Raw genomic sequence first — 18,384 nt, forward strand, 5'->3', positions numbered from 1 at the left:
CTTCCATTTAAGAATGATGGAGGTCACTGTTTTCTTGGGGATCTTAAATGTTGCATAAATGTTTTGGTACCCCTCCCCAGATCTGTGCCTTGACACAATCCTGTCTCGGAGCTCTATGGATAATTCCTTTCAACTTCATGGCTTGGCTTTTTCTCTGACATGCACTGTCAAATGTGAGACCTTATATAGACAGGTGTGTGCCTTTCCAAATCATGTCCAATCAATTGAATTTACCACAAGTGGACTCCAATCAAGTTGTAGAAACATCTCAAGGAGGATCAATGGGAACAGGATGCACCCGAGCTCAATTTCGAGTCTCATTAAAATTGAAATTCCAATTAGGATCTGGCTCAAAATATTCCAATAATTAATTTACCAAATGGGACAAAAAACATATCGATGTTTGTCCCAACAAAATCTAAATAACGTATGTAGAGCTGAATTGGGCCAATACTCCCTTCCCTATTCAAATAAAAAAATAGCCATACAATTTGACATCCATCTAAGAACAAGCGACCCCAAAACATTTCATCACACAGCCCTACAATGTCAAGAGATGAAACAAGAGAAGAGGCTGATTGGAAAGACACCACAAAAAATCTAAATAAACTTCAATCCTATTTGGCTCTAAACAGACAGCACACGGTGACCACTGTGACTGATAGAAAACTGCGAAAAACACTGACTATGTTCAGACTCAGTGAGCACAGCATGGCCATAGAGACCGGTTGTCACAGGCCAACCTGGCTGCCCACTTTGTGCTCACTCTGCTCCCGGGGAGAGGTGGAGACAGAGCTGCATTTCCTTTTACACTGTGACAGATACTCAAACGTAGGATAATATTTATTTCCCAAAATGATCATTCATTCATTGCAAAGAATTTGTATCTATAAAAGCCTACTAAAATTCATTCTACTTATTATTATTCTCATGACTATTGCTGTTGTAGTTGCGTTTAAGGTTAATAACAAAGCCACTACTACTAGGTCGTTGTTATATTTGTACTTAGACAATTAAGTAATTTAACTTGCCATGTCAATTAAGTTTATTGAATTGAGAGAGAGATTTATTTTTCCTTTTGTACTTTAACTATTTGCACATAATATGACATTTGAAATGTCTTTATTCTTTGGGAACTTTTGTGAGTGTAATTTTTACTGTTCTTTTTTTATTGTTTGTTTCACTTTTGTTTATTATCTACTTCACTTGCTTTGGCAATGCTAACATATGCCAATAAAGCCCTTAAATTGAATTGATTTTAATTTTGAGAGCGAGGGGGAGGGAGTGAGGGAGAGAGAGAGGGAGGGAGGGAGGGAGAGAGAGAGGGAGCGAGATAGAGAGAAGGCGAGAGAGAGGGGGAGAGAGAGCGAGGGAGCGAATGTGTGAGAGAGAGAAATAGCTTCTTCACAATCAGTGGCTCTTGATTAGATTCTTTGAAAGTCATCTGTCTAGACACTAGATGGTGTCACCATAATGACGGTCACTCTTTTGTGTTCTCTATATAATCTGTCCGGACGACATTGAATTAGCATTAGGCTTTGTTGACGCTGATCAACACTGATTGTTCCTCACAGTGTGTGTGTGTGTGTGTGTGTGTGTGTGTGTGTGTGTTTGTGTGTGTGTGTGGTGTGTTCAAGCTCTCTCAAAGGTTATCGGTCCTCTCAGGACCTGGCATGAGCTGTCATCCCTTTCTGGTCCCTCAGGGTTTACGGTGGTTGGGGGGCGAATTGAAAGAGAGTGAGAGACAGAGGGGCTGCAGTGGCAAATGTCCACAATGAGAGTAAAGGAGTTTGTGTCCCTCCTATTGTGACATTGTGACGCTAAAGGATAACCCCTTGTTGATGTTTTCAATAATTGCTTGTATCATGTTGTTCCTTCGAGTCGGATATCGCAGCCCTGTATAGGTCTGTCTTTCCATGGGACTATGCATGCACGTGCACAGACACGTGCACGCACGCACACACGCACACACGCACACACACACACAGTAAGAGGACACTGCAAAAAAGGATCCCTGGCTGCCTGAACACCAACTGTTTTCTAATATCATATTATGAATGGGAACGGGTCAAAAAAGCTTTAAGGAGAAAAACATTTAAAATTCCTTTTCAATTCCTCCGTGATTCCTTCAACAGCTGCAAAAGTCTAGCTATCCTGCCCCTGACACTGCAATTTCCCTCTGCGAATTGGATCGTCAGCGCCATCAGCCGTAACAAAGCATAGATTGATCAGTCATTCGTAAACATAGTTGTGAGTATATCATGTAACAGCTAAACCCAATTGCTGAGGGGCTAAAGAAATAAAGCTGAGTTTGCAAAGTTGGCTGATTTGTGCGGAGAGACCAACAGAGCACTAAAGCACAGCCTGGCTAAAAAACAGACTGAAACAGCTGGGTGGGTTGTGTCCAATAAGGGAGAAAACTTTTTGAAACACAGTGAAACGGGTAGGCACTACCTGAACTCGTCTAAATAGGAAACATTCATTTTCTTTTCCAGTTGCAAAACGTTTCAGAACGCTGTGCCCTACAGAACACGGCCCATAGGGCACTACAGAGTGGAGAGCTGTGACTGACACCTGGGTGGCCTTCCTGTCATTCTCTCTGTTTTCACGGCCCCCCCAACCCCCAGACAGGCTGGATGCTGGCCCAGGGTTATCAGCTTCTGAAGGTCCTATGGGCCAGCTCTCTCCTGCAACTGTTCCTGCCTTAAGAGCTCATGTGGCCATCTGTCCCCTAGCAGTTCCTGCCAGCCAGGACCACTGAGAGAGAGGGAGGGAGAGAGCGAGAGAGCGAGAGAGTGGGGAGGGAGGGAGGGGACAGGAGAGAGAGACTGGTATGGATTGTATAGGAGAGAGAGAGAGAGAGAGAGAGAGAGAGAGAGAGAGAGAGAGAGAGAGAGAGAGAGAGAGAGAGAGAGAGAGAGAGAGAGAGAGAGAGAGAGAGAGAGAGAGAGAGAGAGAGAGAGAGAGAGAGAGAGAGAGAGAGAGAGAGAGAGAGAGAGAGAGAGAGAGAGAGAGAGAGAGAGAGAGAGAGAGAGAGAGAGAGAGAGAGAGAGAGAGAGAGAGAGAGAGAGAGAGAGAGAGAGAGAGAGAGAGAGAGAGAGAGAGAGAGAGAGAGAGAGAGAGAGAGAGAGAGAGAGAGAGAGAGAGAGAGAGAGAGAGAGAGAGAGAGAGAGAGAGAGAGAGAGAGAGAGAGAGAGAGAGAGAGAGAGAGAGAGAGAGAGAGAGAGAGAGAGACTGGTCTGGATTGTATAGGAGAAATGGAGAGAGAGAGAGAGAGAGAGAGAGAGAGAGAGAGAGAGAGAGTGGGGAGGGAGGGAGGGGGCAGGAGAGAGAGACTGGTCTGGATTGTATAGAAGAAATGGAGAGAGAGAGAGAGAGAGAGAGAGAGAGAGTGGGGAGGGAGGGAGGGGGCAGGAGAGAGAGACTGGTCTGGATTGTATAGGAGAAATGGAGAGAGAGAGTGTGTTGTAGAAATATATAGAAAGAGAAACTGACACAAATTCGTCTGCAGACCTGACCCCATATAACCGTCAAATATGCCAGCGTTCCATCATCTCCAAATCGTCTATATTCCCAACACCATACCAACCACATCCTGAAAAAAAACATTTTACAGGCAAAGTTCCCCAACCCCGCCTCGACACAAGTCAACTAGTCTTCACTACATCTCTGGGACGACAGAAAGTGTTCCTGTTCTCCATAGTGGCAGCCAGTGCGCAACCGGTCTGTATTTAATGGACTGGCTATTAACGTCAGCGAGAGCTGCGATGGCCAGCCAGTAATAATCCATTTGCTGCCGCTGTAATCATAGTTCTCTTATAGTTAAGCAGCGTTGCTGGAGCGTTATGTGGAGCTGTCTGAAGAGACAGTATTACAAAGACAGCGTGGTACCAGACAGGCACACGTTATGCCAGATACAGCCTGTTGTTTATGTACTGTTGAGCAGTGCAGGCTGGGGACGGAGTCGTGTGGTTGACCTCTATGTTGCATGAAGATGATCATAGAGAGATAACTGCTAGGCTTGCAAAAATTCCCCACATTTCCAGAAATACCAACTGGAATATTCCTACAATTAGGAGGGAATAAGCAGGAATTCCTAGACTCCTCCAACCAGGATTATTGGTCAATCTGGGGACGTTACCTGAATTTTTCCACCCTAGAGACAGCTTAATTAAACTACGGTTGTTCACACTCACCGTCAACGCAGGCAGGCCTGGCTCGCGTGGTGCCAGCGATCTGGCCTCTCCTGCAGGCACAGCGGGCAGTCTGACGGTCGATGGTCCGCCTGGGCACGCTGCTGTCTCTGTTGAGCGTCACGATCTCACACGTGCCCACCGCCAACTGGCCTGCAGAGACAACAAGGTGAGAGTCTCAAATGGCACCCTATTGTGTAGTGCACTACTTTTGACCAGAGTCTGCACTATACAGGGAATAAGGGGCCATTTCAGACGTGGTCTACTTGACATTACAATCATTCAGCAGAAGCTCTCATCCAGACCTGGATTCAGATAGTATTTGCTTTCATTCCAATACTTCAGCTGCACTTGATTGAGCTTGCCTGGCGCATTGGAATCAATGGAATAGTCCCCTGGAATTCCAGGCCGGCTCAATCAACTTTAGATCATAGGTGGTTCTTTACATATTTCCCAGAAAATAAATACTAAGATGAACAAGGTTGCTCCATGAAGGTGAAATTTTATCTCTACTTCCTGGCTTGAGGCACTATATTTCACCTCATCCCCCACAATGCAATTCCAACAGGAACAACACTGTTGGTATCTGGTCAATAACCTCACACACAGCTGAGTCAGACAGACTCTCCTGTACAGCCTTCCCTGCTGAACGTCCGATACAACGATTAGTGAACAATGCAAATGTAGCAGAAGAGTTTGAACATCAAGCTGCCTTGTTAAAGTCAATTATGGTACATACTAGGAAAGATCCCTGCACGACCTTCTACAATTATAGTCCGTTTTGAACTGCTGTTGTTTAGGTTTGGGAGGAACATCCACAAAGCCCAGAGAGTAAGTCATCTCTTACAGTGTATTCTGCTTCTACCTGGTAGTACTATAGTTATTATCAGTCTGATGAAGACTGATGAGGACCCAGGTGGTTCCCTTAAGATCCTATCTCCCAATCCATTCACTCCCATGGCCACTTAAAGCAGTAGCCTTCCACTTCCATCCCTCATAACGCGCTCCACACTTATCTCTACCAGTCAACCACTGAATTTAGATAGGAGCATTACAACACAATCAGATTCAAGTGAGGATTCGCACAGGCTATGTGTAATTTAATTTCATACACTGACACACAGGCACGCATTCACAAAAATACACACACAGGGGCTTACTCTCACACACACACACACACACACACACACACACACACACACACACATACACACACACACACACACACACACACACACACACACACACACACACCAACCACCCCCACATCCAGCACATCCCCGTCCCTCCCCCACACTCTGGGGAGTTAATGGCTGTGCCATCAGATATTAGTGCTGAGCGATTAACCAACATTTCGGTTATTTTTAGGTTTTTAAACAACTAATTGACTGACGTCAGTTCAATTATTTTAATTCCATGTAGTTTTTTTCTTTCTTTTGTGAGCTGGATGCACAGTTTTTGTAGAGATAAATCATAGCCAATATTCAACATAGCTTAGTGTAGAAAACATGGTAATTAACTACAATGACCATAATCCATTGTGCGCGTGCCTTCTTGTCCAGTCTGTGTGGAGCAGACATAGAGACAGAGAGAAGAGAGAACGTGCAATCAAGAGGGATAGAAAGTAGTTGCTTTGCAAGGTATCGCTACCTGAAAATACATGATCTAAGTGATTGATAGTTGGCATTCTGCAGTCATAAAAGTATACCATATTTACTTTGAAGAACTACAAAAATAGTGATTTTGTCAGACAGCATAAGGCAGCAGCTCTATAGAGATGAGATGATGACTTGGAATGAAATAATAAAGTCATCAAATAAAACAAATATTTTATTAAAGTTAAGTAATAAAATAATCAAACCGACCCCAAAAAGCACTAACTGTTCTGTACTAATATGCTGGACATACACAGGGCTCTGGTCCTCGTGTTTCAACAGCTACCAGATAAATGGGACCATGTGCAATAAGCCTAGAGGATAGGGAGGGAGAGGAGGGAGAGGAGGGAGAGAGAGATGGAGACAGTACGGAGCATTACAGGCTTCTTAATGTGCCCTAAGCCACTGCAGCCCATTCCATCACGCCAAGCAGGAGTTCATTCAAATGACAGGGGGTTTCTGTCACTTGGTGATGTGAAGGCGCATGGCCTCGTCTCTATTTCAGATGATGAAATGCACATACTGTGGGGGCACAGAGTGAGGTATAGCGGTGTGGGGGGGGGGGGGGGTCGCCCACGCTCTGGTTTCCATCACACATGACACCTACATATGTAGGATCTTAATTTGATTACACTTTTGTTGATAATTTTTTTAAAGGCTTCTATAGTTTTTAATTCCCACTTTAAAACGTCAGCCTTGATTCTCCCTAAAAAAATGTATCAACCCCTACAAAAAATGATAATTCACATAATAATTTACATTTCATGTTGCTGCAGGATTATTTTCCTGCAGTAGAAAACCAGCTCAAATTAAGATCCTACATCTGTACAGGCGCTGGCACAAATGACCTTCACTGACACACACACACACACACACACACAGAGAAAAAGAGATGCATGGATCCACACAAATCCACACACAAACACTGACATACAGTGATGCATGGATTAATACACACATATACACACACACACACACACACACACAGTGATGCATGGATAAATACACACATACACACATACACACACACACACACAAACCCACACACACACACACATACTGACATACAGTGATGCATGGATAAATACACACATACACACACACACACACACACACACACACACACACACACACACACACACACACACACACACACACACACACATAGACACAAAAGTATGCACACACAAACCGCAAAGCAAATGTATAGTGAGCAGTGTTATTTTGACTCTGCACTGCTTGTATGATCTACTGTATATACAGTGGGGGTCCGAAATTATTGACACCCTTGATAAAGATGAGCAATTATGACTGTAGAAAATAAAACATTTAAATACTTAGCTATATTGTATGCCGCCCAAAAATGGGAAATTAAGTTATTTTATACTAATACAATTGCTCAGAGAAAGAGATTTGGTTTAAGTAATCATTGTTTTCTCTCAAAAAGGTAGAGGTCAAAATTATTGACACCCCTAAAGATTCTTATAAAATAAAGTAGTCAATTTAGTATTTGTTCCCATGTTCCTAGCATGCAATAACTACATCATGCCTGTGACTCTACAAACGTACTGGATGTATTTGCAGTTAGTTTTGGTTGTGTTTCTGATTATTTTGTGCCCAATAGAATTGAATGGTTAAATCATGTATTGTGTTATTTTGGAGTCAATTTTACTGTAAATAAGAATAGATCTGTTTCTACACACTTCTACATTAATGTGGATACTACCATGATTGCGAATACTTTGGAATGAATCCCGAATAACGATGAGTGAGAAAGATACGGAGGGTCAAAGATCATACCCCCAAGACATGCTAACCTCTCACCATTACAATAACGTGAGGTTAGCATGTCTTGAGGGTTTGATCATTGACCCTTCTGTAACTTTCTCACTCATCATTATTCATGACTCATTCAGGATGATCCGTAATCAATTATGATCCTAACCTTTTTGAGAAAAAAAAGATAACTTGTTCAACAAAATCTCTTTCTTTGAGCAACTGTGTTAGTATAAAATAATTTCTCCAAAATGTTTTTGCATATAATATAGCTCAGTATTAGAATAACAATGCACATGCCCCGCCCACCTGAGGATCTGTCTCCTTCGGCTATTTATTTCCTGTGTTTGAGGGGTGCAGAATCCACTTGTCACTTTAATCTCGCTTGATTGATTGCTTTCATTTTACTCCTGCGACTCTTTCCTACTCTTGTTTGTGCCTGTTTTTCCCCCCCGTTAACCTTACGACCATGGAAACATTTGTAATGACCTGACAAACACCCCCCGGTAATGGCTGAAATGGGTTCAATGGGATACATTGTCTTTCCGTTGCATCTATAAGAATGCTAAAGCTTGGTCTGGGATTTCATTTGCTACAGTTGAAATGTTTACAAATTATATGCGCTGAAATGAAAGCAACTTTCAAAAATGAACACTCAGATTATAGTGATCATGTTTGATCTCGCAAACAATGTGAAGTATGTTTGGATAGGTGTAATCTATAGCCAAGCGTGTTGATTTTTTAAACCAACGGTATCCTGCTATTGACACACTTGTTGAATTATGCAAGAGAACATGACAATAACAGTAACTATTGAGGAAGTCTAGACAGCGCAGGTGAGTTCAGGTAGGGTAGCCAGAGCAGGTGAGTTCAGTTAGGCCTGGACAGAGCAGGTGAGTTCAGGTAGGTCTAGACAGAGCAGGTGAGTTCAGGTATGGTAGACAGAGCAGGCAAGTTCAGGTAGGCCTGGACAGAGCAGGTGAATTCAGGTAGGTCTAGACAGTGCAGGTGAGTTCAGTTAGGCCTGGACAGAGCAGGTGAGTTCAGGTAGGTCTAGACAGAGCAGCTGAGTTCAGGTAGGGTAGCCAGAGCAGGTGAGTTCAGGTAGGCCTAGACAGAGCAGGTGAGTTCAGGTAGGATAGACAGAGCACGAGAGTTCAGGTAGGGTAGACAGAGCAGGTGAGTGCAGGTAGGGTAGACAGAGCAGGTGAGTGCAGGTAGGGTAGACAGAGAAGATGAGTGCATGTAGGGTAGACAGTGCAGGTAGGGTAGACAGAACAGGTGAGTTCAGGTAGGGTAGACAGAGCAGGTGAGTGCAGGTAGGGTAGACAGAGCAGGTGAGTTCAGGTAGGTCTAGACAGAGCAGGTGAGTTCAGGTAGGGTAGACAGAGCAGGTAGGGTAGACAGAGCAGGTGAGTTCAGGTAGGGTAGACAGAGCAGGTGAGTTCAGGTAGGGTAGCCAGAGCAGGTGAGTTCAGGTAGGGTAGACGGAGCAGGTGAGTTCAGGTAGGGTAGACGGAGCAGGTGAGTTCAGGTAGGGTAGACAGAGCAGGTGAGTGCAGGTAGGGTAGACAGAGCAGGTGAGTTCAGGTAGGTCTAGACAGAGCAGGTGAGTTCAGGTAGGGTAGACAGAGCAGGTAGGGTAGACAGAGCAGGTGAGTTCAGGTAGGGTAGACAGAGCAGGTGAGTTCAGGTAGGGTAGCCAGAGCAGGTGAGTTCAGGTAGGGTAGACAGAGCAGGTGAGTTCAGGTAGGTCTAGACAGAGCAGGTGAGTTCAGGTAGGGTAGACAGAGCAGGTGAGTTCAGGTAGGGTAGCCAGAGCAGGTGAGTTCAGGTAGGGTAGACAGAGCAGGTGAGTTCAGGTAGGTCTAGACAGAGCAGGTGAGTTCAGGTAGGGCAGACGGAGCAGGTGAGTTCAGGTAGGTCTAGACAGAGCAGGTGAGTTCAGGTAGGTCTAGACAGAGCAGGTGAGTTCAGGTAGGGTAGACAGAGCAGGTGAGTGCAGGTAGGGTAGACAGAGCAGGTGAGTTCAGGTAGGTCTAGACAGAGCAGGTGAGTTCAGGTAGGGTAGACAGAGCAGGTGAGTGCAGGTAGGGTAGACGGAGCAGGTGAGTTCATGTAGGGTAGACGGAGCAGGTGAGTTCAGGTAGGGTAGACAGAGCAGGTGAGAGCAGGTAGGGTAGACAGAGCAGGTGAGTTCAGGTAGGGTAGACAGAGCAGGTGAGTTCAGGTAGGCCTGGACAGAGCAGGTGAATTCAGGTAGGTCTAGACAGTGCAGGTGAGTTCAGTTAGGCCTGGACAGAGCAGGTGAGTGCAGGTAGGGTAGACAGAGAAGATGAGTGCATGTAGGGTAGACAGTGCAGGTAGGGTAGACAGAACAGGTGAGTTCAGGTAGGGTAGACAGAGCAGGTGAGTGCAGGTAGGGTAGACAGAGCAGGTGAGTTCAGGTAGGTCTAGACAGAGCAGGTGAGTTCAGGTAGGGTAGACAGAGCAGGTAGGGTAGACAGAGCAGGTGAGTTCAGGTAGGGTAGACAGAGCAGGTGAGTTCAGGTAGGGTAGCCAGAGCAGGTGAGTTCAGGTAGGGTAGACGGAGCAGGTGAGTTCAGGTAGGGTAGACGGAGCAGGTGAGTTCAGGTAGGGTAGACAGAGCAGGTGAGTGCAGGTAGGGTAGACAGAGCAGGTGAGTTCAGGTAGGTCTAGACAGAGCAGGTGAGTTCAGGTAGGGTAGACAGAGCAGGTAGGGTAGACAGAGCAGGTGAGTTCAGGTAGGGTAGACAGAGCAGGTGAGTTCAGGTAGGGTAGACAGAGCAGGTGAGTTCAGGTAGGTCTAGACAGAGCAGGTGAGTTCAGGTAGGGTAGACAGAGCAGGTGAGTTCAGGTAGGGTAGCCAGAGCAGGTGAGTTCAGGTAGGGTAGACAGAGCAGGTGAGTTCAGGTAGGTCTAGACAGAGCAGGTGAGTTCAGGTAGGGCAGACGGAGCAGGTGAGTTCAGGTAGGTCTAGACAGAGCAGGTGAGTTCAGGTAGGTCTAGACAGAGCAGGTGAGTTCAGGTAGGGTAGACAGAGCAGGTGAGTGCAGGTAGGGTAGACAGAGCAGGTGAGTTCAGGTAGGTCTAGACAGAGCAGGTGAGTTCAGGTAGGGTAGACAGAGCAGGTGAGTGCAGGTAGGGTAGACGGAGCAGGTGAGTTCATGTAGGGTAGACGGAGCAGGTGAGTTCAGGTAGGGTAGACAGAGCAGGTGAGAGCAGGTAGGGTAGACAGAGCAGGTGAGTTCAGGTAGGGTAGACAGAGCAGGTGAGTTCAGGTAGGCCTGGACAGAGCAGGTGAATTCAGGTAGGTCTAGACAGTGCAGGTGAGTTCAGTTAGGCCTGGACAGAGCAGGTGAGTTCAGGTAGGTCTAGACAGAGCAGGTGAGTTCAGGTAGGTCTAGACAGAGCAGCTGAGTTCAGGTAGGGTAGCCAGAGCAGGTGAGTTCAGGTAGGCCTAGACAGAGCAGGTGAGTTCAGGTAGGGTAGACAGAGCAGGTGAGTGCAGGTAGGGTAGACAGAGCAGGTGAGTGCAGGTAGGGTAGACAGAGCAGATGAGTGCATGTAGGGTAGACAGTGCAGGTAGGGTAGACAGAGCAGGTGAGTTCAGGTAGGTCTAGACAGAGCAGGTGAGTTCAGGTAGGGTAGACAGAGCAGGTAGGGTAGACAGAGCAGGTGAGTTCAGGTAGGTCTAGACAGAGCAGGTGAGTTCAGGTAGGTCTAGACAGAGCGGGTGAGTTCAGGTAGGGCAGACGGAGCAGGTGAGTTCAGGTAGGTCTAGACAGAGCAGGTGAGTTCGGGTAGGTCTAGACAGAGCAGGTGAGTGCAGGTAGGGTAGACGGAGCAGATGAGTTCATGTAGGGTAGACGGAGCAGGTGAGTTCAGGTAGGGTAGACAGAGCAGGTGAGAGCAGGTAGGGTAGACAGAGCAGGTGAGTTCAGCTACGTCTAGCCCTGTTCCACCTCTTTATGTAAATATACAAATACACCCAGGGTATTTATGCAAATTAGGCACATATCACTTTCTTTATTTTAACACAAAATATAAAATAAATACCTGATACCATTAGAAAATGTATGCGTGCATTCTAAAAAAAAAAACATGCAAATTTGACAATACATTTAATTACTGAATTCCCTACAGTAGATTAACACATATTTTAAAGGACACCAGCTGGTGTGTGTATGTGAGTGTGTGTGTGACCGTGTGTGTGTGTCTGTGACTGTACTGTTCAACCTACTGTCATCCACTATGAGTTCCTGGTATAAACAAGTAGGCCAGAGGACTGCTACAACATGTTAATGCACATCTTTTAGTCATGATGACATGGCTAGCTGCAGTTCAAACTACCACTATGTAACTTCATCTGCATGTGTGACAATATCTTGGTCTCATACCTTGTACGTTGAGATCATGTGATTCAGCAATCGAAAGCACACACCCACAACCAGCTGCCCCACTGTATACATACCCCCACTTCAAAGAGGACCGTGAAGCCGAGTCACTTGATTTCCAAATGACTTTGGGATGATTTGTGAATAAAAATAAGAGTAAGCTCATAACCTACCCATAATACTCAACAATATGTAGAGGCCAATCATTGTCTTTGGTTTTTGGTCATCAATGCTTTTAACATAAAAGTAATCCAAGCCCAGATTGTGGATTTAAATCTCTCCTGGGTCATACTTTTCTTTAGGAAGGAGGCATTTTTGTGCTTTTTTGTAATTTGGGTAAACTATACCTTTAAAATGCAGGAGGGAGGTCCTTTCATAGAATAGAGTCGATCAAAAAGACTGGGGCTGATGACAGGAAACAGACTAGGACAATAACGTTTCACCCACATTCTCCCTGACATCAACAATTTTTAACCTCCCAATGCGTTCCACAGACAAAATAACTCAACGCTCAACCCAGAGGAAGGCAAACAGCTGATGCTATTCAGGGACCTGTGAAATATGGGCCTTGGCGTGCAGCAACATTGATTTTGCAGTAAAAACCCTTTTCATTTTTCCATAAACATCCCCATAGTTTTATGACTTCATTACCTATCAAAACAGGAGTAGTGGTTTACTCACAATTTATGGAGCAAAACCGTCCCCCCTGTAATTTGAACCACTGAACAGAACTTCTGGAGGAGACTGAAATCTTTCCTATCAATTTCACAAAACCTTCTCCACTGAGCTTCAAATGGACAAATACAATGGACTTAGTAGGCTAAAGCACAACATGCTGTTGTAACCCCACAGCTAAAGTCAGTGGCGATTCTAGCTTGTATGGCTCCCTGGGCGAACCCCCCCCCCTTCAGCCCCCACGCCAACAAACAAACAAAAAACTCATTTTTATTCAGACATTTGGAACAACACAAATAAATAATCTTAACATTTAAAACTATATCAATATAAAAATATATACAAAAATAAGACCCGTAAATATCAAAAAGAAGTAACGAAGACAAATAGAAACACATTTGTGTTGATTTGGCACTAGAGCATCAAGTGCATTACATTACCCATCCCCCCCCAAAACTGTCAACCAAGCATCAAGACTAAACCAATTCATCCTGGTGATGTGCAGACTGGTTTTATGTTTTTCTTAATGATTTTGCACAAACCAGAAAAAAATGCAACAATATGTCTGTGAAACTATATATACACAGTTTCATGAATGAATTGTGGTTTATTTGGTAGCATTTAGTAGCGTGACTGATTTTACTAATTGCATTAGTACTGTACAAAGTTAGAGGTATTTGATAGACTCCCCCGCTACCCCTACCTCAGGCATCCAGTGGGGAGACCTGAGGTCAACCCCCGCCCACCTCCCCATCTCGTACTTCTGAGTGGGAGACCTTCCCAGGCAGTAGCCTGCCTAGCTCACAAACTAGTATCAGGGCGCCCACTCCGACAGGGTTAATTGACCCACAGTCCCACACGGTGACATGATATCATTGACGTGACGTGCCGATGAGCGATAGAAAAGCGATGTGCAAATGTCACCATTCCAAAAAAAAATTGTGCGGGCGCCCAGTGCCGCCCCCGGCACAATGTCGCCCTGGGCGGCTGCACATGTCACCTATACCTAAATCCGCCACTGGCTAAAGTGACAAACTTACCTTTCCATCATCAACATATTTGATGTAGATACAGTCCAAGAAACACACACCTCCACCTCAAAAAATCTCAGAGAACATCTCTCTTTCTCTCTTCTGACCCATACACACAACAAAGGTGGTGAGGTTGACAAAGCGAAGAGGGAGGGGGAGCTGCTGGTCCACTGAACAACTGGTGGAATTGGCTCTGGTGAGGGAAATCCAGACATTTCCAAATTTAGCGTTGAATAAACTGGCGAGCATGGAGAGGAGCTTGACAGGCCATCCATCTGTGTGGGGCCGGGGCCCAATGGCATGAGAAGGCCAGGCTACTGTACTTTGATTTCCTGTCGCTGTGACAGATGGTGCCGCTTTGGAGGGGAGGCGATGCAGCCAGTCATGGCAGGATTCACGACCGCCCCTGCCCCAAGACCTCTCTTTGTTAGGCTACCAGTGGCCACCCAGGGAGGTGGAGATCGGACCTAGGAGCACTGAGTGAGTATCTGTGCATGGTCAGGTGTGATTGAGATATGTGCACCGTCGTACAATAGGGAAGCAGAGATATACATGTATTTGACTTGAGCCATGGGAAACTTGAGAAGACTTCAAATGCTGGAGGAGCGCCCAAATCAAATCGACCCCTATACTTACCCCTATGAAGGTGTGGAGATTTGAGAGGACTGGGCATGTGTAAGCGACATGGATATCATTTCCATCTAGGCAATCAGAGGGTAAGGTGAAGCTACAACCATATCATACCATATCTATCCCTCTCAAATCTCCACAAGTCCATAGCGGGTAGGGACAAGTGGTTGGTTTGGGATCGACACAAAGAGAAGTCTAAACAATGTATCCAGATAATCAACATGGCTGCCAAAGGACATCCTGATCTTTGTGACTGTGAATCTTTCTTGGGTTGGTGGAGAATAACAACCTAGTAATTTATCCCAAAACCGAACTACTGTTCACAGAGAGAAGGTCAAAGTGCAGGTTTGATCAGTATCTTGAGGGCAGGCCATAGTATTCCATAGTTCAGGGGTTTATACTGCGGTGTATAAATGATCTGTGATGAATTGATGTAGTTCATATGAAGATGTTATGTAGGCCCATGCTATACAAAGCCCTTAGACATACCCTGGGGGCTTTTTCGGTAGCTTCAATTATTTACTGAATGGGAGTGGGTTGTGAAAAATGAAACTACATTGATTGCTTCATTTCTACACCTCCATAACAAGGTTATTCGTGAATAATGTTAATATCATTATTATTGTAATAGACTCAAAGACAGCAAGCATCCTTTTGTCAATCATGTTGATATCATTGGTTTGAGAGAGGAGGAGCTGAGGAAAACATAGACATTTGCCTTGTGAACCAGAGAAGAAAATGAGCATGGTAGTAATAAATTAATAACCATGTTCTAAGCTCTGGTGTCCTTCTCTGTTAGACAAGACTACAGAGTTCCAAATTGGTTTAGTTCAGGGCAGTAGCCTATGTAGCAGAGGGAGACGTGTTTTTGCTTTTCATTCTGTGGATGAGTGAATGTGTAATTGCACTACTAGTGCATACATAATTCAACAGGGTAGACTTCTACTGTCATTGCATGGCAAGGAATTAATATAAAACTGTATAAAATCATAAGGCACATGATGAAGAATAATAGACTTGGGCTAATGGTAAAATAAATAGGCTTCATCACAGCCAGGGATCCTCCACAGTCAGGGATCCTCCACAGAATACATGACAGGAGCATTGCTTCCAGCATTCATCTTTTGAGTAGCCTAACAACAAATAATCCCCTAACACACTCGACAACTGGTGGCTGCCGGCAGGCCCTGGGGTGGTTTTATTTTCCCAAGTGTTCTAAGCAATTTTTGAAAATTATTATTATTATTAAATATTTTTTTCATTGTTGGACATAAAAGACTGTGAAAACACCAAGAAATCAGCTCCGAGTGGTTTACATTTTGAAAATCTGTTTCCAAGTACAGTATTACCACGAATAATAGAGAGACGTGTGATCTTATATTAAAATGTAAGCAAGGTTTGAAATTATTATGTTTTAGTCAAATATTATATCTGTTGGGGCTTCTTCCGGTAAATTTGCAGTTTACTAATTATTTGTAATTATGTTCAGCCCCAGACCATCTGCTCAAGGAAAAAATCGTCCCGAGGCTGAATCTAGTGGATGATCCCTGGTCTAGAATACCAACCCAAGAGAGGGTCATTTTTATGTAAAAAGCAATAAAACAAAGCAAAACAACAACATTGTGTAACACAAGTATACACTGAGATCAAGCAGTATCAAGACAATGAATGATCCATGTGTAGCTGTCCTGTCTCCTTGCATTAGAAATTCCAGTAAGTAGAGTAGCCTAACCGTGGCATTGCATCATGTAGATGCACTTACCCTCTCTCAGGAGATGGGAGTAGATGACCCACAAGAGCAACAGACAGCAGAGCGACGCTCCTCCACCTGCTGAGACCTTCTTCATTCCCTTTCCCGACTGCATCCTTTCTCCCGCGTCTCGTCGTATCCCTCGTTTTTCCCACTTTTAAGGTGGTGTTCAAATGGGTGAAGACTTATTCCTATGGTGTTTCGATAGCCCGCCGTTGACATCTATTTTCCGCGGTAAATTAGTGGAGGACAATTCAATAGAGTAGCCTATGATTGACACGATCCCTTATTAGCAAATTCCCTTCTTATATTTTTCTGTGACTGTCAATGATTTGCAGTGAGTGCAACGCCGATCGAAGCTTCATAGCAGCCCAAGTTGAATCTAAATGAGATGTCCATTTGGCAAGTTTCAAACGACATTCAGGAGTCAGGAGAGGATTCTCACGAAACATCACCATATGATATGAAGTTAATACACTTCATAATCCCCGGTGGAAGTTCCAGGTTTATTCCATATACCGTATGGTTTATCCATTCACGGATTGCAGATCGAAAGACTCACCGTTCAAGCAGCCTACTACTGCAAGACGCGGAGGCGAACGCCAAGACCTCCGCAAGCATCGTCAGCTTCTTTGCGCTTGAGCGCGAATTTCCTACGACGACGCACGAGCTCATATTCTTCAGTTTCTTTAGTTGAAAGGCCAAGAAAAATAGAAGTTCGGCTCCTGCAAAACAAAACAGGATATAGTCTAGTTATGCACGGTGGCTGTGCAATCGACTGCAATAAACATCAACATAAAATCCTAAAGGTCACAAATACACCGTGTTGGGAGTAGTGGACTACATTTATCCAAGTTCAACTAGTAGCCTAGGCCTAATTTAACTACATTTTTGCAGTAGCTTGGTGGTAGTTTAAAGGCCCACAGAAGTTGATTTTCTGTGTTGCATATTTCCACACTATGAGGCTGGAATAATTGCCTACTGTGAAATTGTGAAAATTATGATAATGCCCTTTTAGTGTTAAAGCTGTTTGAAAAGACCACCTGAAATTTCAGCCTGTTTTGGTGGGATTGAGTTTTGGCCTGCCTTTAGTTATTAGACCAATAAGAATGAGCAGGGGTGCAACTTACACTGGGGACGGGGGGCATGTCCCCCCCCACATTCTGAAATTGCATTTTTGTCCCCCCAGTTTTACAATTCGAATGTGATTCATAACAAGGCAACAGTGTGCTTTGGGACCATGCGGATGCCTCCGAGCGGTCGGTTAGGCTGTTTGGAGTGTTAATCCATCTGGATAAAAAGATGTATAATAATGATAAAACCAACGTTTTCCTCGGGAAAGAGAGTTCCATACCTCTCTGCCAATAACAGCTGGTTATCTCTGCCACTCAGACCACCCCCAGACAGTCCTAGCAAAATACTTGCTTGAGAAGTTGCTCTTTGCCAAGAAGCTATTTTTGTTAATTTTTTGGACCATTTTAATAGAAAACAATCACAATAAGGTACTTCATTTTTACCCATTAATTATTTGATACTGAAATAAGAATGGGTGCATTTAATCTTTAACTAAATTCATATCTTGGTAGTGTTTTCAGTAGTTAATTATTTTTCTGCAGTGGTAACTACTGGCACTACACACTACTTTTTTTGCAAAAATAAAATATAATATGGGTGAAGTAGGCATGCATTTCCTTTATTTTTACTGCATTTCCTTTCTTTTCCCGGCATCATTTAGTAGACTAAATTACACATGTTGTCAATATCTGACTCCAGAGTGAGCTGTTCTTGCAATTTGTAGTCTATGACATTTCAGAGATAGGTTTCACATAGTTTGGATGTAGTGAATTACTTCAAAGTAACTTTAGCTCAGTAAACTATATTTTTCTTAAGGACAGCTTTAGTGTAGCTTAACTTCTTCCATTGTGAAATAATTGGTAGCTTGGTTAACTCATTTCAGAGTACTGTAGCTTCCCCAACTCTGCAAATAAAGGCTGCTTAAACAAAAGTGCTGTTTTGTCAGATTTCTTTTGTATTAGGCTACACTCACAAAAGTGCAATGTCCAAGGCTATATGCTATTGCATTTGTCAGTTATTCTAATTATTTGGCCAAGATTGAAATAGAAATAGGCTATCGGTATGTCAATCTCTGTCGAAGTCTTGTCGCCTGAATGAGCTAGATTTTATCTCATGCATTTTTGCTATGATCCAGTAACAGCAGCTCTACAAATGTCTGTAGTCTATTGTGATTTAATCATA

General features: G+C 44.2%; 1 protein-coding gene across 2 annotated transcripts in view; it reads right to left on the reverse strand.

Annotated features, from left to right (window-relative positions):
- Nucleotides 1-16,630, reverse strand: part of LOC139417256 (TAFA chemokine like family member 5, like) — a 40,455-nt gene extending 23,825 nt beyond the window's left edge. For both annotated transcript variants that reach the window (XM_071166513.1, XM_071166512.1), the window contains exons 1-2: nucleotides 16,141-16,630; nucleotides 4,197-4,346 (exon numbers count right to left, since the gene is read on the reverse strand). In XM_071166513.1, the coding sequence (XP_071022614.1) occupies nucleotides 4,197-4,346; nucleotides 16,141-16,243 (253 nt within the window). In that variant the 5' untranslated portion in view covers nucleotides 16,244-16,630. The remainder of the gene's footprint in view (nucleotides 1-4,196; nucleotides 4,347-16,140) is intronic.
- Nucleotides 16,631-18,384: the final 1,754 nt, after the last annotated feature.

The sequence above is a fragment of the Oncorhynchus clarkii genome, chromosome 9 (assembly GCF_045791955.1).
Source record: "Oncorhynchus clarkii lewisi isolate Uvic-CL-2024 chromosome 9, UVic_Ocla_1.0, whole genome shotgun sequence".
NCBI lineage: Eukaryota > Metazoa > Chordata > Actinopteri > Salmoniformes > Salmonidae > Oncorhynchus > Oncorhynchus clarkii.